The sequence below is a fragment of the Cherax quadricarinatus genome, chromosome 36, assembly GCF_038502225.1.
Source record: "Cherax quadricarinatus isolate ZL_2023a chromosome 36, ASM3850222v1, whole genome shotgun sequence".
Taxonomy (NCBI): Eukaryota; Metazoa; Arthropoda; class Malacostraca; order Decapoda; family Parastacidae; genus Cherax; species Cherax quadricarinatus.
This window is the reverse complement of record NC_091327.1, coordinates 12063069-12081017: the sequence shown is the minus strand read 5'-3', so window position 1 is coordinate 12081017 and position 17949 is coordinate 12063069. Positions and strand designations below refer to the sequence as shown.

At 42.2% G+C, this 17949-nt stretch overlaps 1 protein-coding gene across 1 annotated transcript in view; it reads left to right on the top strand.

Annotated features, from left to right (window-relative positions):
• Positions 1-3217: 3217 nt before the first annotated feature.
• LOC138853649 (olfactory receptor 6C6-like) overlaps positions 3218-17949 on the top strand; it is a 46690-nt gene continuing 31958 nt past the window's right edge. The window contains 3 exon segments of the mRNA XM_070091651.1: positions 3218-3752; positions 3755-3919; positions 3922-4346. Coding sequence (XP_069947752.1) covers positions 3665-3752; positions 3755-3919; positions 3922-4346 — 678 coding nt within the window. The 5' untranslated portion in view covers positions 3218-3664.

The following is a 17949-nucleotide window of genomic DNA, read 5'->3' as shown; positions in this document are numbered from 1 at the left end:
GGGCCTGATCAACGAGGCTGTTACTACTGGCTGCACGTGGTCCAACGTACGAACTACAGCCCGGCTGATCTGGCACTGTCTTTAGGTATCTGTCCAGCTCCCTCTTGAAGACAACCAGTGGTCTATTGGTAATTCCCCTTATGGCTGGTGGGAGGCTGTTGAACAGTCTTGGGCCCAGGACACTTATTGTATGTTCTCTTAGTGTACTAATGGCGTCCCTACTTTTCACTGGCGGTATGTTGCATCGCTTGCCAAGTCTTTTGCTATCGTAGGGAGTAATTTTTGTGTGCAGATTAGGGAGCAGTACCTCCAGGATCTTCCGGGTGTATATTATGATGTATCTCTCTCTCTTGCGCTCCAGTGAGTACAAGTCAAGTACTTTCAAGTGTTCCCAGTAGTTAAGGTGTTTGATGGAACTTATATGTGCAGTAAAGGTTCTCTGTACATTCTCTAGATGTGCAATTTCACCTGCCTTGAATGGGGATGTTAATGTACAGCAGTATTCCAGCCTAGAGATAACAAGTGATTTAAAAAGGATCAACTTTGGCTTATCATCTCTTGTCTTGAATGTTCTCATTATCCATCCTATCAGTGTCCTCGTAGATGTGATAGTGGCACTGTTGTGGTCCTTGAAGATGAGATCTTCAGACATCACCAATCCCAGGTCCTTCATATTACTTTTATGTTCAACGCTTGTGTATCTGGCTTAGAGAAAGTTTCGTTTTGTTATTGTGTTGCGGCCAATTTTTCATTTTTATAAGCTACTGGGATTTTCATGGATGTAGCTGTACTCACCTAGTTGAGGTTGCAGGGGTCGAGTCCTAGCTCCTGGCCCCGCCTCTTCACTGGTCGCCAGTTTTTTATTTAGATAAAAATTATTTGTTTCCCTAAAGGACTGCAGAGCATTAAAAACTCTTTTCGAGTTATGAAGAGAAAAACCTCAAAATAAAAGAAAAACATTTTTTTTTATGCGTCTTCAAATATAATAAATTTAGCTGTCTGCTCGGGCAGTGAAAATGGTCATTTCTGCTGCGCTCAGTTCGAAAAGATAATATAGTTTCCGGTCTTCCATGCGGGCTGTGGTTGGTGCGTCGGGTTGCGTGCGGCAAACAGTAACAGCGTGGTTGATCAGGCCCTGATCCACTATGAGGCTTGGTCACTGACCGGGCCGCGGAGGCGTTGACCCTAGAAACCCTCTCCAGGTATACTCCAGGTATAATCGTAATTAGGCGCTAAAATCACAAAGGTCATACAGCATTAAGGATAAAAACAAAAGACTGATAAATAATAACCACTTGTTTTTGCTACAGTGTTGAGGTGTGAAAAAATTTAGTTGCATTTGTTCCCTCAGCGAAAATAGAATTAACATATGTACTCTCATATTAACATATGTACTCTCATATTAACATGTGTACTCTCATATTAACATGTGTACTCTCATATTAGCATATGTACTCTCATATTAACATGTGTACTCTCATATTAACATGTGTACTCTCATATTAACATGTGTACTCTCATATTAACATATGTACTCTCATATTAACATATGTACTCTCATATTAACATATGTACTCCCATATTAACATATGTACTCTCATATTAACATGTGTACTCTCATATTAACATGTGTACTCTCATATTAACATATATACTCTCATATTAACATGTGTACTCTCATATTAACATGTGTACTCTCATATTAACACATGTACTCTCATATTAACATATGTACTCTCATATTAACATGTGTACTCTCATATTAACATGTGTACTCTCCTATTAACATATGTACTCTCATATTAACATGTGTACTCTCATATTAACATGTATACTCTCATATTAACATGTGTACTCTCATATTAACATATATAATCTCATTTTAACATGTGTACTCTCATATTAACATGTGTACTCTCATATTAACATATGTACTCTCATATTAACATATGTACTCTCATTTTAACATATGTACTCCCATATTAACATGTGTACTCTCATATTAGCATGTGTACTATCATATTAACATATGTACTCTCATATTAACATGTGTACTCTCATATTAACATGTGTACTCTCATATTAACATATGTACTCTCATATTAACATATGCACTCTCATATTAACAAATATACTCTCATATTAACATGTGTACTCTTATATTAACATATGTACTCTCATATTAACATGTGTACTCTCATATTAACATATATACTCTCATATTAACATGTGTACTCTCATATTAACATATGTACTCTCATATTAACATATGTACTCTCATATTAACATATATGCTCTCATATTAACATATGTACTCTCATATTAACATATGTACTCTCATATTAACATATGTACTCTCATATTAACATATATACTCTCATATTAACATGTGTACTCTCATATTAACATATGTACTCTCATATTAACATATGTACTCTCATATTAACATATATACTCTCATATTAACATGTGTACTCTCATATTAGCATATGTACTCTCATATTAACATGTGTACTCTCATATTAACATGTATGTTCTCATATTAACATGTGTACTCTCATGTTAACATATGTACTCTCATATTAACATATGTACTCTCTTATTAACATGTGTAATCTCATATTAACATATGTACTCTCATATTAACATGTGTACTCTCATATTAACATGGGTACTCTCATATTAACATGTTTACTCTCATCTTTGAGCAGTACTGCGTCCTGATTTTCTGAGTCCTTTACTAGAAAATTATTTTCAGGGTCTCATTAAGGAGTTGGTTTACAGCTCCTGTGCGTCGAGGGCGTTAATCAAGAGTTACTGACCAGTCTCGAGGGTGTTAAGCTCCTATGTCTCTTGAACATGATCTCCATCTCCTGGACCTACTGGAAGGCTTGAGCTCTAGCTCCTAGGTTTCCTGAGGGAGTTTATTTTCAGCATCCCTTCCCTTGTGTGTACTGCGGTGCGCAGAGCTAAGGTAATGGGGGGGGGGTAGGGGGTTGGGATTCCCTTCTCAGATAGAGCAGCGACTGAAACAGATCTTGTTAGGAAACTGTACGACTTGCTTAACAGACGTAAAAGCCCCACACGGGCCAGTACAGTCAAACTCGTCGCAGGATGCGCAATGTATGACGACTAGGCTATGAAAGTAATAATCAGCTGCCGAGCGGTGTATGCATCAGTGTACCAAGAGTGGTGGGAGGTCTAGCACTGACGAGGTTGTTAGCAACTGAAAGTCACGCGTATCTTTAAGCCAACGTATTCATATTTTACAAAGGTTTTAAGTTGCCCTTGAGTCGATAAAATAACAAGAAAATTTTATTTTGATTATTTGAGCAGCGAGAACGTTATGGGTATATTTTTTAATGATATAAACACTCACTCTTTGGATTGAAAAATATCGACGTGTCTTACAAATGTAGGAAACTAAACGTTACTGAGACTTTGTTCTTTACGAGTGTGTTATATTACCTTTGAAAGATACAAAATCTTAATGTGAAAATTTTATATTCTGATTACGAAATACTGAGTTTTTGTTCTCTAAAAAAATAAAATGGAATAATTTTTAAAAAGAGTGAAACTACAAAAGAGGATGACCTAAAAAAAAAAATGAGAAAATTCCGAGTCTGTGGAATTAGTATTTAAATGTCCTAGTGTTGTGCAAGCAATGTCTGTAAACCAGACGGAAGGCAATGACGACACGATTAAGTTCACCTATGTCTACATGACCTTCAGTGCGGCAACTCTTGCAGAGTGTTGGCTGGATATGTAACCTTCCTTAACCGAGACTTGAGGAGGAAGCTCTCTTTCTGGTTCTCCAGCTCTCTTATGGTTAGCATCGGGATATTCTCGTCTCTCTCCTTTGTCTGTGCGATAGTCTTAGTCTCGACACCCATATTACTGGATAATGTTCCAGCTAACTGCAGAGGTACTTGAGTGCTGTGTGTTGCCTCAACATAACCTGCTTAGCACTTGACCGATATGTGGCCATATGTTGGCCACTCCGTTACAACAACATATTAACGGAAGCTCGTTGTCGCCAGCTGTGCATTGCCTGCTGGGTGTCACCTATTGTTTGTTTAATGTTGCCCTGCGTGAACATTTTGACAACAATGTGTTCGAAAAAAGGCAAAGATTTAAATTTTCTGGTGGCGTATAGCGTAGTATACAGTATCGGGGCTTTAGCGACTTTCATCTTTTATATCCTGGTGGCTCTTGAGTTTCGGCACGAGTTTCGTGGCCAGCCTCATGACGAAAATAAGGCGACAACTGAAGCACTAGTGCGACGCAAGACGGTTAAGTCGGCTCTCCAAGTCTTCATGTTGTATACAGTCCTCTCCGTACCCCACGTAAGTACTGTGTTTGTGTATGTATGAGTGTGTGTGTATGTGTGTGTGTGTGTGCGTGTGTGTGTGCGTGCGTGTGTGTGTGTGTGTGTGTGTGTGTGTGTGTGTGTGTGTGTGTGTGTGTGTGTGTGTGTGTGTGTGTGTACTGACCTAATTGTAGTTGCAGGGGTCGAGACTCAGCTCCTGGCCCCGCCTCTTCACTGAGCGCTAATAGGTCTTCTCTCTCCCTGCTCCATGAGCTTTATCATACCTCGTCTTAAAGCTATGTATGGTACCTGCCTCCACTACATCGCTCGCCAGACTGTTCCACTTCCTGACCACTCTATGACTGAAGAACTGCTTCCTAACATCCCTGTGACTCATCTGAATCTTCAAGTTCAAAGAGTGACCCCTTGTTTCTGTGTCCCCTCTCTGGAACATCTTGTCTCTGTCCACCTTGTCTATTCCACGAAGTATTTTGTATGTCGTTATCATGTGTCTAATTTCTTAACGTGCTTGACCTGGTGCGGATTCCAAACTAGTGCTGCATACTCCAATATGGGAATGACGTACACGGTGTACAGTGTCTTGAAAGATTCCTTACTTAGGTATCGGAATGCTAATCTCAGGTTTGCCAGGCGCCCATATGGTGCAGCAGTGTGTGTGTATGTGTGTGTGTGTGTGTGTGTGTGTGTGTGTGTTTGTGTGTGTGTTTGTGTGTGTGTGTACACACCTAATTGTACTCACCTAATTGTGGTTGCAGGGGTCGAGACTCAGCTCCTGGCCCCACCTCTTCACTGATCGCTACTGGATCCTCTCTCTCTCTGCTTCCTGAGCTTTGTCATACCTCTTCTTAAAACTATGTATGGTTCCTGCCTCCACTACTTCACTTGCTAGGCTATTCCACTTGCTGACAACTCTATGACTGAAGAAATACTTCCTAACGTCCCTGTGACTCGTCTGAGTCTTCAGCTTCCAGTTGTGACCCCTTGTCCTTGTGTCCCCTCTCTGGAACATCCTATCTCTGTCCACCTTGTCTATTCCCCGCAGTATCTTGTATGTCGTTATCATGTCTCCCCTGACCCTTCTGTCCTCCAGTGTCGTCAGTCCGATTTCCCTTAACCTTTCCTCGTACGACATTCCCTTGAGCTCTGGGACTAGCCTTGTTGCAAACCTTTGTACTTTCTCTAACTTCTTGACGTGCTTGACCAGGTGTGGGTTCCAGACTGGTGCTGCATACTCCAGTATGGGCCTAACATACACAGTGTACAGTGTCTTGAACGATTCCTTATTAAAGTATCGGAACGCTATTCTCAGGTTTGACAGGCGCCCGTATGCTGCAGCGGTTATTTGGTTGATGTGTGCCTCCGGTGATGTGCTCGGTGTTATGGTCACCCCAAGGTCTTTCTCCCTGAGTGAGGTCTGTAGTCTTTGTCCACCTAGCCTATACTCTGTCTGCGGTCTTCTTTGCCCCTCCCCAATCTTCATGACTTTGCATTTGGCTGGATTGAATTCGAGAAGCCAGTTATGGACCACATGTCCAGCCTCTCCAGGTCTCTTTGCAGTCCTGCCTCATCCTCGTCCAATTTAATTCTTCTCATCAACTTCACGTCATCTGCGAACAGGGACATTTCAGAGTCTATTCCTTCCATCATGTCGTTCACATATATCAAAAATAGCACTGGTCCTAGAACTGACCCCTGTGGGACCCCGCTCGTAACAGGCGCCCACTGTGATACCTCTTCACGTACCATGACTCGTTGCTGCCTCCCTGTCAGGTATTCCCTTATCCATTGCAGTGCCCTTCCTTTTACGTGCGCCTGATCCTCCAGCTTCTGCACTAATCTCTTGTGGGGAACTGTGTCAAAGGCCTTCCTGCAGTCTAGGAAAACGCAATCTACCCACCCCTCTCTCTCGTGTCTTACTTCTGTTACCATGTCATAAAACTCCAGGAGGTTTGTGATACAAGATTTGCCTTCCATGAACCCATGCTGGTTTTCATTTATAATCTTGTTCCTTTCCAGGTGTTCGACCACTCTCCTCCTGATAATCTTCTCCATGACTTTGCACACAATACATGTCAGAGACACAGGTCTGTAGTTTAGTGCCTCGTTTTTGTTTCCTTTCTTAAATATGGGGACTACATTAGCTGTCTTCCATTTCTCAGGTAGTTGCCCAGTTTCAAGGGATGTGTTGAAGATTGTGGTTAGAGGCACACATAGCATCTCTGCTCCTTCTCTAAGGACCCATGGGGAGATGTTGTCCGGTCCCATCGCCTTTGAGGTGTCAAGGTCACTTAAGAGCTTCTTCACCTCCTCCTCAGTTGTTCGTATGTCATCCAACACTTGTTGGTATATTCCCTCTTGATGTTCCCTTCTGTGCTGTCTCCCCACAGCCCTTCCTGTCTCTACTGTAAAAACTTCCTTAAATCTCCTGTTCAGCTCCTCACATACCTCCTGATCATTTCTTGTGAGTTCTCCACCTTCTGTCCTTAATCTGATCACCTGGTCTTTGACTGTTGTCTTCCTCCTGATGTGGCTATACAACAGTTTCGGGTCAGTCTTGATTCTCGATGCTATGTCATTTTCATACTGTCGCTGGGCCTCCCTCCTTACCTGTGCGTACTCATTCCTGGCTCTGCGACTGATCTCCCTATTTTCGTGTGTTCTCTGCCTTCTGTACTTTTTCCATTCTCTATTGCACTTCGTTTTTGCCTCCTTACACCGTCGGGTAAACCAGGGGCTCGTTCTGGTCTTCCCGTTGTTACTGTTGCCCTTGGGAATGAACCTTTCCACTGCCTCCTTGCATTTTGTTGCTACATATTCCATCATTTCATTTACTGGCTTTCCTGCCAGTTCTCTGTCCCACTGGACCTCCCGCAGGAAGTTCTTCAACCCTATGTAGTCCCCTCTTTTATAGTCAGGCTTTTCCCATTCAACTCCTGTTATTCTCTCCACTTGCAGTTCTACTATGTATTCAAAGCACAGAACCACGTGGTCGCTAGCTCCTAGGGGACTCTCATACTTGATGTCCTCAATGTCTGAGCTGCCCAGGGTGAACACAAGGTCCAATCTTGCTGGTTCATCCTCCCCTCTCACTCTGGTAGTGTCCTTAACATGTTGGTGCATGAGGTTTTCCAGCACCACGTCCAACATCCTGGCTCTCCATGTTTCGGGACCCCCATGTGTGTGTGTGTGTGTGTGTGTGTGTATGTGTGTGTGTGTGTGTACTTACCTATTTGTGATTGCGGAGGTTGATTCACAGCTCCTGGCCCCGCCTCTTTGCTAGTCACTACTAGGTGTACTCTCTCGCTGCTCCAAGAGTCTTAAAGTCCCTCTTCTTAAAGAAATGCGTGGATCCTACCTCCTCTACTTCACTCTCCAGATTGTTTCACTTCCTAGCAACTCAAAGGCTGAAGAAGTACTTGCTAATATCCCTGTCTACCTGTAGGGTATTTCGGGGATCAACGCCCCCGCTGCCCAGTCCACGACCAGGCCTCCCGGTGGATCAGGGCCTGATCTACAAGGCTGTTACTGCTGGCCGCACGTAGTCCAACATACGAACCATAGCCCTGCTAATCCGGCACCGACTCATTTGAGTTTTTAACTTCCAAATGTATCTCCTTATTCCTGTATCCCATCTCGGAAACATCTGGCTCTCTCCACCTAGTCAGCTCCTCTCAGTATTTTATACGTTGTTATCATAATTCCCCCTATCCCTCCTGTTCTCCTTTGTCCTTTAACCTCACCTCAACTTTTTGTACTTTCTCCAATTTCTTGACATGTTTGACCAGGTGTGGGTTCCATACTGGTGTTGCGTACCCCAATATGGATCTGACGTACATGGTGTACAGTGTCTTGAATGAATCCTTACTTACAAGTCGAAACACTATTTTTAGGTTTGATTGGCATCCATTATGCTGCAGGAGTTATTTGGTTTAATGCACTTCAGAGGATGGGCTTGGTATGATGCTCACCAAAGATCCTTTTCCTAGAGTGGGGTTTGCAGCCTTTTGACCTCTTATGTGTATTGTCTACGGTCTTCTCTGTCCTTCCCCAAGCTTCATGACTTTGGACTTGGTGGGGTCAAACTCCTGGAGCCATTTGTTGAACCATGCTTATAATCTGTTCCGATTCCTTTGTTGTCTTTTCTGATCCTGGTCCGCTTGCATTTTCGTCATTAGTTTTACGTCGTCTGCGAACAGGAACGCATCTGACTATATCCATTCTGTCATTTCATTCACTAGGCCCTAGGACTGACCTTTGCGCCCACTCCGACACCTCGTCAGTCGCTGTTTCCTTCCTGTAGGGAATTCCTTGATTCATTGCAGTGCTCTTCCTGTTATTCCTGCCTGCTCCTCTAGCTTTTGTACTAGTTCTTGTGTGGTACTCTCAAAAGCCTTCCTACAGTCCTAGAAAATGAAATCTGCCCATCCCTCTCTCTCCTGTCTTACTTCTGTTACCTTTTCGTAGAAATCCAGTAGGTTTCCACACCGGATTTTCCATATTATAGCCGCACTGGTTGTCAGTATATGAGCTTATTTCTTTCTTGATGCTCCAACACTTTTCTCCTGATAAGCTTCTCCGTGACTTTTCACACTATACATATCAGTGACACTGTTCTGTAGTTTAATTCTGCCTGTGTGTGTACTCACCTGTTTGTGGTTGCTCCTGGCTGTACTCACCTAATTGTATTCATCTAATTGTGGTTGTAGGGGTCTAGTCATAGCTTCTGGCCCTGCCTCTTCACTGGTCGCTACTAGGTCCACTCTCTCCCTGCTCCATGAGCTTTATCATACCTCTTCTTAAAGCAATGTACGGTACCTGCCTCCACTACGTCACTTTCCAGACTATTCCACTTCCTGACAACTCTATGAATGAAGAAATACTTTCCTAACATCCCTTTGACTCATCTGAGTCTTCAACTTCCAATTGTGACCCCTTGTTTCTGTGTCCCATCTCTGGAACATCCTGTCTTTGTCCACCTTGTTAATTTCTGGCAGTATTTTGTAAGTCATTGTCATGTCTCCCCTAACTCTCATGTCTTCCAGTGTCGTCCGGCCGATTTTTCTTACTCTTTCTTCGTAGGACATTGCCCTTAGCTCAGGGACTAGTCTTGTTGCAAACCTTTGCACTTTTTTCTAACTTCTTGATGTGCTTGCATGCTGTGTGTGTGTATACTCACCTAATTGTACTCACCTAATTGTGGTTGCAGGGGTCGAGACTCAGCTCCTGGCCCTGCCTCTTCACTGAGCGCTACCAGGTCCTCTCTCTCTCCCTGCTCCATGAGCTTTATCATACCTCATCTTAAAGCTATGTATGGTTCCTGCCTTCACTACATCACTTGCCAGACTATTCCACTTCCTGACAACTCTATGAATGAAGAAATACTTCCTAATATCCCTTTGACTAATCTGAGTCTTCAACTTCCAGTTGTGACCCCTTGTTTCTGTGTTCCCTCTCTGAAACATCCTGTTTCTGTACACCTTGTCTATTCCACGCAGTATTTTGTATTTCGTTATCATGTCTCCCCTAACCCTCCTGTCCTCCAGTGTCGTCAGGCCGATATTTCTTAACCTTTCTTCATAGGACATTCCCCTTAGCTCTGGAACTAACCTTGTCACAAATCTTTGCATTTTCTCTATTTTCTTGACGTGCTTGATCAAGTGTGGGTTCCAAACAGGTGCTGCATACTCCAGTATGGGCCTGACGTACAGTGTACAGTGTCTTGAACGATTCCTTGCTAAGATATCGGAACGTTCTTCTCAGTTTGCCAGGCGCCCATATGCTGCAAAAGTTATCTGGTTGATGTGTGCTTCCGGAGACATGCTCGGTGTTATACTCACCCCAAGATCTTTCTCCTTGAGTGAGGTTTGCAGTCTTTGGCCACCTAGCTTATACTCCGTCTGCGGTCTTCTTTGCCTTTTCCCGATCTTCATGACTTTGTGTGTGTGTGTGTGAGAGAGAGAGAGAGAGAGAGAGAGAGAGAGAGAGAGAGAGAGAGAGAGAGAGAGAGAGAGAGAGAGAGAGAGAGAGAGAGAGAGAGAGAGAGAGAGAGAGGGAAAGTGCGTGTGTGTGTGTGTGTGTAAGACAGAGAATACGTGTATAAGAACATGTAAAGTAAAAGGACACAAGTGCAACCAATGTGACATTTTATAGTAGCAACGTTTCGCTCTCCATGAGCTTCGTCAAGCCGTTACAAACAATACATGGACACAGAGAGTATACATAGGCTCAGAGTGAGGTGTAATATTAGTGGTAGTAGTAGTAATAGTAGTGGTATAAGTTGTAGTAGTAGTAGTAGTAGTAGTAGTAGTAGTAGTAGTAGTAGTAGTAGTACCACTACTACTACTACTACTACTACTACTACTACTACTTCTACTACTGCTACTAATGTTACACCTCACTCTGAGCCTATATATACTCTCTGTGTCCATGTGTTGTTTGTAACGGCTTGACGAAGCTCATGGAGAGCGAAACGTTGCCACTATAAAATGTCACATTTACTTTACATATTGTCGGTAATTCTACCAACATATATGTATAAGAACATAAGAAAGGAGGAACACTGCAACAGACCTACTGGCCCATACTTGATATGTCCTTGTCAAACCCAAACCCACTAAAAAATATTCGCCCAACCCATTATCATTGTCACACAAGAAATAAGTTTTGATAACCCTATTAATTCAAATGCAAGTCCAACTCATATCCAATCCCACTCACTCATGTATTTATCTAACCTAAATTTGATGCTACCCAAGCTTTTAGTTTCAATGACGCTACTAGGTAGACTGTTCTACTCATCGACTACTCTGTTTTCAAATCAGTACTTTCCTTTCTAAATCTAAATTTATCCAATTTGAATTCATTATTTCGAGTTCTTTCCTGAAGAGATATCCATGGAACATTATTTATTTCTCTTATTTATATCCATCTTTTACTTATACACTTCAGTCATGTCTTCCCTTATTCTACGTCTCACAGTAGAATGTAGGTTAAAGGATTGCAATTTCTCCTCGTATGGAAGATTCCTTATACAATGGATTAATTTTGTCATTCTTCTTTGAATGCTCTTTAACAAATAAGTATCCATTCTGTAGTGCGGAGACCAGAATTGAGCTACATAATCCGAGTGTGGCCTTACTAATGATGTGTTGAGCTGTAGTATAACTATTGGACTTCTGTTCCTTATGCTTCTTGTTGTACCTAATAAGCCGAATCGTTCAGTTTGGCTTATTTGCCAAGGGTTCACTTCGCAGAATAAGCCGAATAAAAATTTGTTTTTGCCATAAATCAGCGACAAACTATCTGAGCATTACGAAAAAATATATATCCTTGATTTTAAGGAACAGTAATCTGTTACTTTAAGTATCAGTAACGGAGTTACTGTTACTTAAAGTAACAGTAACGGAGTTACTGTTACTTAAAGTAACAGAAGGGAGATCTGAGCGATACTGTGGTCATAGTACTTCAAGGATAATGAAGGTTTGAGGCTACATGAAAATAACATTGTAATTTGTATATAATTATTGTAGACTGGCTTAAAAAAAATATTAATATGTCCACTTTATATGCATAGAAATTTGTGCAGATGGTAAATGTTTACATAATATAATGTGGTGTAAATTACTTACCACCTAAAACATCGTTTAACATCTTCATACGATCCATCGGAATTATCAGACTTACCGATGTTTTTTGGTATTCCTTTAAGAAACCTCTCATTTAAATGGAGATGTGTGAGAAAGATGAATGAATGGTGGAAAGGAAAGATGGATGAGAGAGAATAGGAAAAAATGTGTGATAAGGAGGAAAATGAATGAGGAGGGACGGGGGAAGGATGAATGACGATAGTCAACATGTATAGTAATTTTAATAAATATCTTCAACATGTTGTCCACTATTAGCGATGCAAGATTCACATGAACACGATGCAGTAACTCCGGTAACTGCGGGAAAAAACAACAAAATGTTAGTTAAACTTCCTATGCTTCCCAGACTTTTAAACAGAAAGATGGACGGGGCTTGAATACAAGCAAGCGCTTATCATCATATAGTACTCAAATTGTAAGTTATTTAATAAATTGCACTAAGCGCATTGTTTCTCCCTTCATAGTTTCAGAATCTTCTAAAATAAACTCTGATGCATTTTTATTATCTCTCTACAGATGTCACCAACTGAGATGAGTTTCGCCCATGATTCAACAGTTGGAGGTTTGTAGCTGCCTCGGAGAGCTGGTGCTCAGCTCCAGATGGGTTACACCGAATATTCATTCCAAACCCATGCACCAGTACGATCGTGTTTCTTTTAAGTAGATGTGCTGTTTTCAATTATATGCCTCAACAGTTGTAAACAGTGAGATATTTTTTCTTTTTCTAACTCTGTTAAGCAAAGAAGTTGAAAAGAAATATGTTAAGTAAATAATGGCTGAATATCAAGATTAAGAAGTCGATTAAAGTTTCCTATAATTGAAATTGCATGAATAGGTCATGTTTTGGTGCAAAAATGGTGATTTAAAATGGAATACAAACTGTGAAAAATACAAACGAAATTATAAATTACTTGGTAAATCGAATTCTTTTATATACATACATATATATATATACATATATATATATATATATATATATATATATATATATATATATATATATATATATATATATATATATATATATATATATATATATATATATGTTTGTGTATATTTCACCTGCTCTTGCGAATTCCTTGCATTGTTAATATCTCTAGTAAGGCTGATGCATGTAAGCCTTCTCCCTGAAAGCTGGCTGCCTTGGATCAAAGTCTAGCGCAAGCTGGACTCCAAGGCATTGGTCCAGTGTGGGTAGATTGGTAAAACACTGCGTACCTTGTTCCAAGGTTCGTAGGTTCGAGTCTCCTTCAGCCAGAGATCAGTGTTTGTGTATATTTCGCCTGCTCTTGCGAATTCCTTGCATATATATATATATATATATATATATATATATATATATATATATATATATATATATATATATATATATACGTATATATATAAATTATCCCTAAGATTAATGTATTTCATATACCCAAAACTTATGACGGGCTAGCTGGTTTTTCGTGGCACTTTTCATTTATATTACCATGTTTACATTTCAAAGGCGCTTAAAATAAAAAAAAAAAGTCTGCACTCATTATGTTACTGGATTGATTATACCACTTTATCCTCTCGCCAACTCTTTGAATTCAATCTTTCGTAGTTATATATATGTATATAATCAGACAGTGCATTGATTTGTGGCACTTTTCCATCAGTCTTCTCGTAGCAACATTCACACAGTGCCTTACCTTCATAAAAATCATAGGTACAACGTTACAGTGATACATTCCCAATTTTGAATCCAATGGTAACTTACTTCTGTCCTCAGATTTCTGATCGTTCCCACGACTTTTTTCATTTGTTTTGTGAGTCACATTAATTTTTAATTGACCTTTCTCCCAACGCATCCACTTCCAAAGACTAGATGTATTCCGTTCGCTGCGTCCTTCGACAGAGATATCTCGTTACTGCATAACCTCAGCCCCTTGCGTCTCAGTGCATGCGATAGGAGTAATGGAGAGTGAGACGGAGAAGCCAGATATAGATACTCAATCCGGGGGTAAAAGGTATTAACTTACAATTGTTATGCATTCCATCGCACACTGGATTACTCCATAATGAAGCTGATGCGTTCGCCAAGAAAAGTACCCTGAAGAAAGATGTAGAATATAACTTTGGTGTATCTGTGTCTAGCGTTAGGAATAATATTAGGTGAGAAATAAATCATGAAATTGAATGTTATGGGAATGCGGTTAGAAGCCTGAGTATATCCATAACCCGTTATGATTACGTGAATGTAGTAGATAAGTACGTTTATGGAACAACTTGCAATGTAAATATACTGACTGATGTTGTAGTAGCCAGGCTTAGGCTTGGTTACAAGTTCTTCCGTCTGTATGGCAGACACACAAATGATGATCGAACCAAATGGAAATGCCCTATGATCACTATCTTTAACACTATGTGTTTTACTGTCCACTTATTGAGGAATATAGAGATTGACGTTACAATAACCTGTGTGATATGTCAAGATATCTCATTAATTAAAATGAGATACCAGATATATGAAGCAAATTTCCCAAATCTGTCTTCAGCAAACTGAACTGAAGATATAAATCCAGATGTACTCCTGTAAACCCTTTTGAGACATAATTCCTAGGCCATTTGCATAGCAACATGCTCATGCGCTACCTTCCGCAGGATGTATATGTTGTGCATAATAAATTAGCCGCTTCGGCGGCAAAATCTAATCTTTGTACTCTGAGGTTGTATTACCCAAAATGAAATAAAAATGAAACCCTGCGCCAAAACTTGTTTTTTTCTTGTTTCCTTGCGAGATTGTACTCACCTAGTTGTACTCACCTAGTTGAGGTTGCGGGGGTCGAGTCCGAGCTCCTGGCCCCGCCTCTTCACTGATCGCTACAAGGTCACTCTCCCTGAGCCGTGAGCTTTATCATACCTCTGCTTAAAGCTATGTATGGATCCTGCCTCCACTACATCGCTTCCCAAACTATTCCACTTACTGACTACTCTGTGGCTGAAGAAATACTTCCTAACATCCCTGTGATTCATCTGTGTCTTCAGCTTCCAACTGTGTCCCCTTGTTACTGTGTCCAATCTCTGGAACATCCTGTCTTTGTCCACCTTGTCAATTCCTCTCAGTATTTTGTATGTCGTTATCATGTCCCCCCTATCTCTCCTGTCCTCCAGTGTCGTCAGGTTGATTTCCCTTAACCTCTCCTCGTAGGACATACCTCTTAGCTCTGGGACTAGTCTTGTTGCAAACCTTTGCACTTTCTCTAGTTTCTTTACGTGCTTGGCTAGGTGTGGGTTCCAAACTGGTGCCGCATACGGTGTACAGGGTCCTGAACGATTCCTTATTAAGATGTCGGAATGCTGTTCTGAGGTTTGCTAGGCGCCCATATGCTGCAGCAGTTATTTGGTTGATGTGCGCTTCAGGAGATGTGCCTGGTGTTATACTCACCCCAAGATCTTTTTCCTTGAGTGAGGTTTGTAGTCTCTGACCCCCTAGACTGTACTCCGTCTGCGGCCTTCTTTGCCCTTCCCCAATCTTCATGACTTTGCACTTGGTGGGATTGAACTCCAGGAGCCAATTGCTGGACCAGGTCTGCAGCCTGTCCAGATCCCTTTGTAGTTCTGCCTGGTCTTCGATCGAGTGTATTCTTCTCATCAACTTCACGTCATCTGCAAACAGGGACACCTCAGAGTCTATTCCTTCCGTCATGTCGTTCACAAATACCAGAAACAGCACTGGTCCTAGGACTGACCCCTGCGGGACCCCGCTGGTCACAGGTGCCCACTCTGACACCTCGCCACGTACCATGACTCGCTGCTGTCTTCCTGACAAGTATTCCCTGATCCATTGTAGTGCCTTCCCTGTTATCCCTGCTTGGTCCTCCAGTTTTTGCACCAATCTCTTGTGTGGAACTGTGTCAAACGCCTTCTTGCAGTCCAAGAAAATGCAATCCACCCACCCCTCTCTCTCTTGTCTTACTGCTGTCACCATGTCATAGAACTCCAGTAGGTTTGTGACACAGGATTTCCCGTCCCTGAAACCATGCTGGCTGCTGTTGATGAGATCACTCCTTTCTAGGTGTTCCACCACTCTTCTCCTGATAATCTTCTCCATGATTTTGCATACTATACATGTCAGTGACACTGGCCTGTAGTTTAATGCTTCATGCCTGTCTCCTTTTTTAAAGATTGGGACTACATTTGCTGTCTTCCATGCCTCAGGCAATCTCCCTGTTTCGATAGATGTATTGAATATTGTTGTTAGGGGTACACATAGCGCCTCTGCTCCCTCTCTCAATACCCATGGGGAGATGTTATCTGGCCCCATTGCCTTTGAGGTATCTAGCTCACTCAGAAGCCTCTTCACTTCTTCCTCGGTTGTGTGCACTGTGTCCAGCACTTGGTGGTGTGCCCCACCTCTCCGTCTTTCTGGAGTCCCTTCTGTCTCCTCTGTGAACACTTCTTTGAATCTCTTGTTGAGTTCTTCACATACTTCACGGTCATTTCCTGTTGTCTCTCCTCCTTCCTTCCTTAGCCTGATTACCTGGTCCTTGACTGTTGTTTTCCTCCTGATGTGGCTGTACAACAGTTTCGGGTCAGATTTGGCTTTCGCTGCTATGTCATTTTCATATTGTCTTTGGGCCTCCCTTCTTATCTGTGCATATTCGTTTCTGGCTCTACGACTGTTCTCCTTATTCTCCTGGGTCCTTTGCCTTCTATATTTCTTCCATTCCCTAGCACACTTGGTTTTTGCCTCCCTGCACCTTTGGGTAAACCATGGGCTCATCCTGGCTTTTTCATTACTCCTGTTACCCTTGGGTACAAACCTCTCCTCAGCCTCCTTGCATTTTGTTGCTACATATTCCATCATCTCATTAACTGGCTTCCCTGCCAGTTCTCTGTCCCACTGAACCCCGTTCAGGTAGTTCCTCATTCCTGTGTAGTCCCCTTTCTTGTAGTTTGGCTTCATTCGTCCTGGCCTTCCTGCTTCTCCCTCCACTTGTAGCTCTACTGTGTATTCGAAGCTTAAAACCACATGGTCACTGGCCCCAAGGGGTCTTTCATATGTGATGTCCTCGATATCTGCACTACTGAAGGTGAATACTAAGTCCAGCCTTGCTGGTTCATCCTCTCCTCTCTCTCTTGTAGTGTCCCTTACGTGTTGGTACATGAAGTTCTCCAGTACCACCTCCATCATCTTAGCCCTCCATGTATCTTGGCCTCCATGTGGGTCCAAGTTCTCCCAATCGATCTCCTTGTGGTTAAAGTCACCCATGATCAGGAGCTTTGCCCTGCATGCATGAGCTCTTCTGGCCACTCTAGCCAGTGTGTCAACCATCGCTCTATTGCTCTCGTCGTACTCTTGCCTTGGCCTCCTGCTGTTCTGTGGTGGGTTATACATCACTGCTATTACCACCTTGGGACCTCCAGAGTGAAGTGTTCCCACTATGTAATCACTTTGTTCTCCGCTATCTCCTCTCTCCAGCTCATCAAAATTCCAGCGATTTTTGATCAGCAACGCCACTCCTCCACCCCCCCTGTTCCCTCTGTCTTTCCTCAGGATTTGGTATCCCGTTGGAAAGATGGCATCTGTTATCATACCTGTAAGCTTGGTTTCTGTGAGAGCTATGATGTCCGGTGATGCTTCTTTGACTCTTTCGTGCCACTCCTCCCACTTATTTGTTATTCCATCAGCGTTTGTGTACCATACCTTCAGTTTCCTTTCCAACACTGTGGTTTGGGGGGCCTGTGAGGGTGGGAAACCTGGTGGCATACTGTGGGATTCTATAGCTCGGTGTTGGGTGGAGGCTGTGGGTATGGATTGTAGTGTGTGTTGGGATGGTGTGATAGGTTGTATGGTTCTGAGAGTAGTTGTGTGTGTGCTTGCCCTTGCTGTTCTGTCCTGCTCTGACTGACCTCTGCTGATTCCCTCCTTGTCTCTTTTCCTAGCTCCTTTCGCTTTTTTGTCCTCTCCCTCAGCTGCTGTCGTTCTGATTTTGTTCTGTCTCT